General features: G+C 38.3%; 1 protein-coding gene across 2 annotated transcripts; it reads right to left on the bottom strand.

The window, feature by feature from the left end:
* Positions 1-1,462: 1,462 nt before the first annotated feature.
* si:dkeyp-82a1.6 (torsin-1A-interacting protein 2) lies at positions 1,463-7,290 on the bottom strand. 2 transcript variants are annotated; one of them, XM_053625269.1, is made up of 8 exons: positions 6,503-7,290; positions 5,994-6,089; positions 4,510-4,677; positions 4,223-4,405; positions 4,006-4,125; positions 3,239-3,361; positions 3,113-3,163; positions 1,463-3,029 (listed from the first exon to the last, which is right to left on the bottom strand). In XM_053625269.1, the coding sequence occupies exons 1-8, from the start codon at positions 6,570-6,572 to the stop codon at positions 2,239-2,241; spliced, it is 1,602 nt and encodes a 533-aa protein (XP_053481244.1). In that variant the 5' UTR covers positions 6,573-7,290; the 3' UTR covers positions 1,463-2,238. The 2 variants fall into 2 exon arrangements, with proteins under 2 accessions (XP_053481244.1, XP_053481243.1); XM_053625268.1 differs by having other exon boundaries at positions 1,463-3,032; positions 6,503-7,289.
* Between the last annotated feature and the right edge of the window lie 8 nt (positions 7,291-7,298).

The following is a 7,298-nucleotide window of genomic DNA, read 5'->3' as shown; positions in this document are numbered from 1 at the left end:
TATTGTCTCTTTTGGAAGTAATTGGTATTACGAGTCCTTTGGTTAAATTTTTAACATCCAGATCCAGTAGGTTTGTTGCACATACGATCAGATTTTGATTGTATGTGCAACAAACCTACAACCTCAGATTTTTACCAATCATTGTACAACTACACAATCCCAATGGTACTCTCTTAGAAAGTCAGTAAAATATCTTAAATCACAAATAAGTGAATATTTCTTCACTTGTTAGTGCTGTATGTCTCACTTGAGTTACTCCTTGTTTGATATATAATGTATGTGATATAGGATGTCCGCCATGCTTTCACAGCACCAAACTACCTGCATTCTGCTGTTTAAGATCAAGAGCATAAGAACCATTATTGTTTTTGTAACTTACATTAAATTAGCATTTACGTTAATTTGTATTTCTCAAAGGACTGATTGCCATGGACAAGAAATCGAACACATACAGTATCCCTGCACTGAAAAATTGCCCATTGACTCAAACTCTTATAACAGAACTTATAGTAGAAGTCTTAAGGCAGTTTTTAGGACAACACTAAATGTTCATGTAAAATCTATTTTTAAACTAAGTCCTATTTGTATAAACTATTTGTACCTTCAGAGAAGGGTTTTTAGAGGAAATTTGTGATTATGTGTAACTTACCTATTTGTGTGGAAATAATTAGCACAGATATTTGGGAAAGCCTAACTGACCAGAACTGTGCTTACACGGTGTTGGAATGTTCGATAAAACTGCGTAACTGATTTACTAAGACTTTCTGTTTGGAAAGTTGCAACCTATGACCTTTATTGTTAATGTGTAATGCAGTTTTGAATTTATACTATCTGGCCAAAAGGCAATCACACCCATATGAGGGTCTTTCCTAATCAGTTTTCACAAAGTTGTAAGTACACAATTGTCTAGAATGTCTTTGTATGCTGTAGCATACATTCGCTTCCCTGGAACTAAATGGTCCTAACATGTGCCCCCGTGCACAAAATGAGGTCTATAAAGACATGGTTTGCCAAGTTTGGAGTGGGAGAACTTGCGTGGCCTGCACAGAGCCCTGACCTCAATCCTACTGAACATCTTTGACATGAACTGCAATACCGACCATTCCCCAGGCCTCTTTACCTGACCTCATTAATGCTCTTATGGCTCAATGGGCAAATCCCCACAGTCACAGTCCCCTTCTTAGAAGATTGGAGGTTATTATAACAGCAAAGGGGGGCTAAATCTGGAAAGGGATGATCAACTCCTTCACATAAGGATGTGATGGTCAGTTGTCCACATACTTTTAGCCATATAGTGTATGTTAAGTACTAACATATTTTTAAAAAATTTATAGAGCTCAAACATTGTTCTTCCAAAACGATAGATTTCTGAGTACAAGGGAACATTTTAATTGCCCGTATGCTACAGATGCACATATGTGAATACTTTCTAAAGATTTATAGAAAAAAAATCTGGTTCATATTCTTAGACAAGACCATAACTTTATTTTCTACTCTTACAAATAAATCTAGCTTTTTTCTTCCTTGAACTGCATATCTGATCCAATGAAAAAGTAGTTTATTAAGTACACATGTCTCTATTCCAACAAGTATATAACAGCAACAAGAAAAATACCAAACAAGTATATAAAAAAAGACATTCTTTTTTTAATCATTATACATTTAGTGAAGTGCACAATATTAGGCCAGAGCAAAGCTTAAAAAACAGCCTTACCTCAACAAAACTTGTACTAAATTCAATAATATGAACCGCTAAAAATAAATTCAGTCATCTGGTCCAAGGAGCTGACCCGTACACCTGCACTCCAGTTAAAATTGAGCCTTGTTGAGATCCCTGACAACTCTAGCTATTTTGGAGAAAGTATATTAGAGCTATAACAAAAATCAGAAGTAAAGCTGAATGAAGAAGGAATGTTGTACCTTACACTAGGACAAAACTGCATACCAAACAATATATTTATCATGGCATTATTCCAACACTGGTGCCATGACATTAAATGACATTAACCTTCCAAAGAGCCCATTGCATATGTGTAAGATGTTTGAAGAAAAAAAAAAGTAATACTATTTTACAAAGATCCTGCACATCTTTTAAACATAGCCTCACAGATTTAGTTTTGACAATTAGATATGTTTCAGATGTCTAGAACAACCTGGCTAAACAAACATATCACCAGCCATTTAACTGCACTAATAGAATTATTACCATCCAGTAGCATAATACTGGTGTGAAAACTCTCACTCCCCACATCCATGATGTTCGATCTTCTGCTCTGCAGTTACTGGTAGGATGAGATGGGAGATTCTGCTCCACAGCCCACTTAGCTTGTCTACATCCATCTGGTTAAACTCAACAGTCCCGTCAGAGGAGACAAACTTCTTTTTTAAGTACTCTTGTACCTGCTCTTCCACTTCATTCAGACTGAGTTTGAAATCTAGCTCAGCAACAGGGAGCATCACAGTGAAAACCAAAAAGACTTTCTTAAAGGCAGAATTCTCATGATCACAGTAGCGGTAGAAGATGAGTGTAGATCCAGGAGGAAGCTCTTCAAAACGGTGAATAACAGCTGCCTGTGTGCCACCTTCAAAGGCCTCTTTCAGCGCTTTATCAATGTCCAGCTTAACCTGGTCGCTGTCTTGTACACTTTTGCTGGTTCCATCAATACCCAGTACTGAGGAGTTGAAAGCGTTAGAAAACGCCTCAGCTAACTGTTGAGCCAGACAACCCAGAGTCTTCTCAGCCGCTTGACCAGAGGTTAGGATGAGACTCACTGGTTCAGTTGGATCGGTCAGATTAAGGTGGCGCTTAAGATGGATCTCAGTCCTTTTCCAGAGTTCCGGTCGCTGGCTAGGGAATAACAGCTTTAGTTCAGCCAAGTGGGTTTCGAAAGATGCACTGTACAACAATCTGTTGTGATGTTCATTTGTTCTGGATGAGGACGGAAAGTGTTGATAAGCCATTAAGCCCAACACAAGTGAGGCCAGCAGGAGCACAGCCCACTGAAGCCACCTGCATACACCCCATACATCTGCTGTAGAGACAAATAACACCAGTTACTGCATCATCATCAAACATAATGAAAAGTCAAGCTGTGTGGAATGGAGATAATACCTCTTGAGGGGGGCGTTGAACCTACTTTTGTGGTAAATTTTTTCCTTAATTCTACAAGGAAGAGACAAAATTTTAAATGTTCATCTCTATTAGCACTCAAACAAAGCTGAGAGCTGAGAATCCTACCTGTGTTTGTGTGGTCTAGGGACTGTTTTTCAGCAGGAAGGTTATTTGTCTTGTAGGTGTGTGTTGCGTGACCTTTCACATATGGATACCTGTCCCTGCCCTGATGATCAGCAGCAGAAACACCTACAGTAAACAAAGTAAAGGACAAAGAAGGCAAGGAAATACTTAGAGATATACCTGTGAAATAAAAGCACTTAACCTGCATTTACACAAGCAAGCAAGAAAGCAACAAAAAAAAGAGTCCACCAATTATTTCCTATGGGACTTCCTAACCCTTACATTGACAAGTGAATTGAAACTTTGTTCAATTGTATGCAAATTAACTATGATGATTTAAAGTAACAAATCCAAATGGCTGGCACCAGTATATTCCTTAGACCAGTCATTTTGTGTAGGATGTCCTGCAGTCATTGCAAAGTTATGAAAAGTTAGGGATTATGTTATGTCTATTCTCTAGTCTCCCAACTTCAACTCACATTCAACTGTGTTTAGGGTAAGCAGGAAAATAAACACTTCCTCTTATTAAAGTTTCATGTTTACCTGTACCTACCTTAATTTACACATATTTTAACAAAACAAAGGTAATACAGTGATATGTAAAATTATTGTGTATGATATAGTGTATATTTATGCACTACAAAATATACGGAACAGAAAAAACACAGGACCTTACATGTCTACAAGCTAGAATAGTTGTGACCACTATAAACTGGGAGTGCAATTAGTGATTGTGTTGCTTGCTAGTCTGAATGCAATATGATTCTAACCTCTGGCTTTCTCCTCCATTTTGTTGTGATACTGTCTTATGCTGCTCCTCACTGTCAAAATGTCTGTCCTGTTCTCCTGTGGTTTGAGATTGATAGAAGCAGAGCCTGTTCTGGAGGGTTCTGTGGAGAAAATCAAACGCCATGAGAAAAATAAACGGAAAATGTGTATATAGAAATGTGTATAAAGTTCTATCTCAAAGACAAAATGTTGACAAACCTCTTGATAAAATCTGAGAACCATGAACTGTGTCTCCACACCCTGTCAGTTTGGACAGCTCTGGTGCCTGTGACTTTTGATGCGAGTTGCTTTGCCGCCGTAAGAATGCCCTCATCTCCTCCGTTTCCAGATTCCCCACACGCAGTGTTCTGATCACCCTTTCCTCCTGGATGAGAGGTTTTGCTGGAACAGGCACACAGACAGTGAGTTTGGTCCCTACCTCTCCAACAAGTTTCTGACTGATTTAACTCAATTTTAATATAAAAGGGGGGTATTAAAAGTCTTACTCTTCATGACTGCCTCACAATTTTCACTTTCATCCTCTGAACTCATGTCTTCGTTCTGATCTTCATGTTCCTCCGCATCCATTTCCACTGTATTATTTTGGTCCCCATTCTCATGTCCATCTTCTGCGTCCTTCTCCATCTGAAGCTTGGAGACCTTATCTGGAGATCCTGTTTGAAATATACATTGTAATATATTTAATATAATACATGTAATGTAGAACATATACTCATTAAGAGAAAGCAAACATATTATATACAAAGTCAAATGTACCATTGGTAAAGATGGGTGGTGGTGGGGGGGGGGGGGGTGGTTAGACAAAAACCTCTTTGTGGTCAATTAGCTTAATCTAATGCTGAAAAACTAACCTTTTACTGAAGACAATTTTTTAAAATCCTTGTCAAAAAGATCTCTTTTTTTTTACTGGCAGCCCTAGACATACCAGGGTATAACACACAAAGGCTAAATTCCATTAGTCATTCATCAACATAAAGAAGATTAGAAAGTACAGAAATGAAAAAGACAAAAGTGTGTTGCGCTTGGTAAATCAGGCAATGTCTATAAAATGCCAGAAAATTCAAATATCCACTGATATTGAAATCCACTGTAATTGAAAACAACCAGAGCTGTAAGGAACCTGCCTGGAAGAGGACTAAATTGTATTTTGCCCCCACATACACTGAGACCGATGGTCAGAGAGGCCAAGAAAGTCATCTGTGGATGACTGTTGGAAGATTAGCAGAAAATGAAAGCATTTAGCATTACCAAGTATCCAAATATACAATCAGACACCACCTCCATGTCAACAAACTATTCTTCTCAAAGTTGTACCAGAACAAAAGCTTCCTCTTCCATCTCATCACAAGTATAAGCACCTGGACTTGTCTAGAATGATATACTTAATGATATATCAGGTATATCATTCTAGATGTTCTTTGGCTGGGTTCTAAGGTCACATGAGAGAAGAAGAGAGCTTTTTGAAAAGAAAAACAAAACAAAACATGAAATGTGCATTTGATATAAGAAGAAGGATGGATATACAACTGTTAAGTAGAGTTAACATCTGTGATGTTATGGGTCTGTTTTTATTCCAAAGGCCCTGGGAACTGTGTTAGGAAACGTGGCATCATGGCCCCATGAAGGAAAGTAAAAATCTGGCTGTCTATACAACTGGGTTGTGGATGGAGCTTTCAGCTGGACAGTGATCCCAAACCAATGCTGAAATCCACACAAAAATAGCCACAGAATCAAGCTTTTGACACTGCCATCCCATTTCCGACAAGAAGAGTCCATAAGAGAGGACCGGTGCTTGTGAGAAATATGATATTTATTTTTTTAGAATAATACAGAACACAGGTAAGCAGTGACATGATAGTTGCTTCACATTATGGGATGGGTTAGACGGCTGACATGTGAATAGCAAATAGAGTCAGAAACTTTATTTGTATAAAGTAAATCAATCTAAAAGCTTTTCACTCATGGCTACCTTCATCTGAGCCACACTCTTCAGTGGTGGTAAAAGCTGTGATGTTTCTCTTCCTCTTCAGCGCTCCTCTCGGTCTCAAGTCAATTGCAAAGACTCCTAAACACAAAAATAACTCATGTTTATTCTTCATAAGAGTCTATTAACTCCTGCTAGCCTTCGACACAAAAACTGTGCCCTGGGCTTTTCCCCCCTTTCTTTATCTGTACAAGTTTCGCTTAAGCTACTGCGAGCAGGAGCAAAACGAAAGTAACTGCATTATTTGCCCGTTCCGCCGCCGAGTCCTTTCATATTGTTTTCTGATCGCAAAAGTATCGTTAAATCTATGAAGCCCAACTGTTCGGTCCACATATTCACCAAAACTATCACTTTAATAAGTAGTAGAGCCGCCATTAGACAGCTTACATGCCTTAAGTCCATACATAAAGTTCAGATCCATGCAGAAACTACACGCGAGCTAAAAAGCTAACGGGCATCTATGATCATTTGATTTAAACTCTGTACAAACAGACCTTTATTCCGCAACTGTCTGGTGCTTCTTCTCAATTCAGCACTCTCTCTTTCCAAATCGACGCGATCCATCTGAGTCACATGAAATCAGACCACTTTTAATAAAACTTTAATTCAATCCAACACAACTAACTAGCGGTAAAGGGGAAGTAAGAAATGTTTCCTGGGGGACACATTTGTGTGAACACCAGTCATTTCCGGAAACAATATACATCAGACACCAGACAGCAGAGATGAGTTAGAAATGGCGAACGTATATGTACTGTGTACTATAGCTTACTGGTTACTTTTAAAATGTAGTCCGTTACAGTTACAAATTACTTCATAAACATCAGTAGAGTTGGGTACTCAGACTCGAGTCCAATTATAAACGAACTCGGATTTGTCACGCGTTCGGATAAATTTGTACTCGAATTTGACACGGACTCGGACATTTTGGACTCGGAAATTTTTCCGAGTACAATCGCGTCCGCGTCATGTGTAACATGAAAAGAAAGATAAAATAAAAATAACAACAAAAATTAAGATAAGAAGTTAACCAATGCCTCCAAGCCTGACACACTTGAAGCGCGTGCACAGAAAACCGCCTCATCGTGCGAGTATCAGGTTCTCTTTAGAGGCTTATTACTCTTGGACGGTCAAATAAATACACACACATCATGTCAAAATGCAGGTCTGGAAGAGTATTCATGCAAACACAATCGGTTATGTCTTAAGTGAATGTAAACTCGCTGCTTAAACTTATGGTTAAGAAAGTTTTATTTTTTACTTTTCACTAATTAATTATATTTTTTCTAA

This window comes from Ictalurus furcatus, chromosome 5 (genome assembly GCF_023375685.1).
Source record: "Ictalurus furcatus strain D&B chromosome 5, Billie_1.0, whole genome shotgun sequence".
NCBI classification, from domain to species: domain Eukaryota; kingdom Metazoa; phylum Chordata; class Actinopteri; order Siluriformes; family Ictaluridae; genus Ictalurus; species Ictalurus furcatus.
This window is presented reverse-complemented; position numbering and strand designations above follow the sequence as displayed.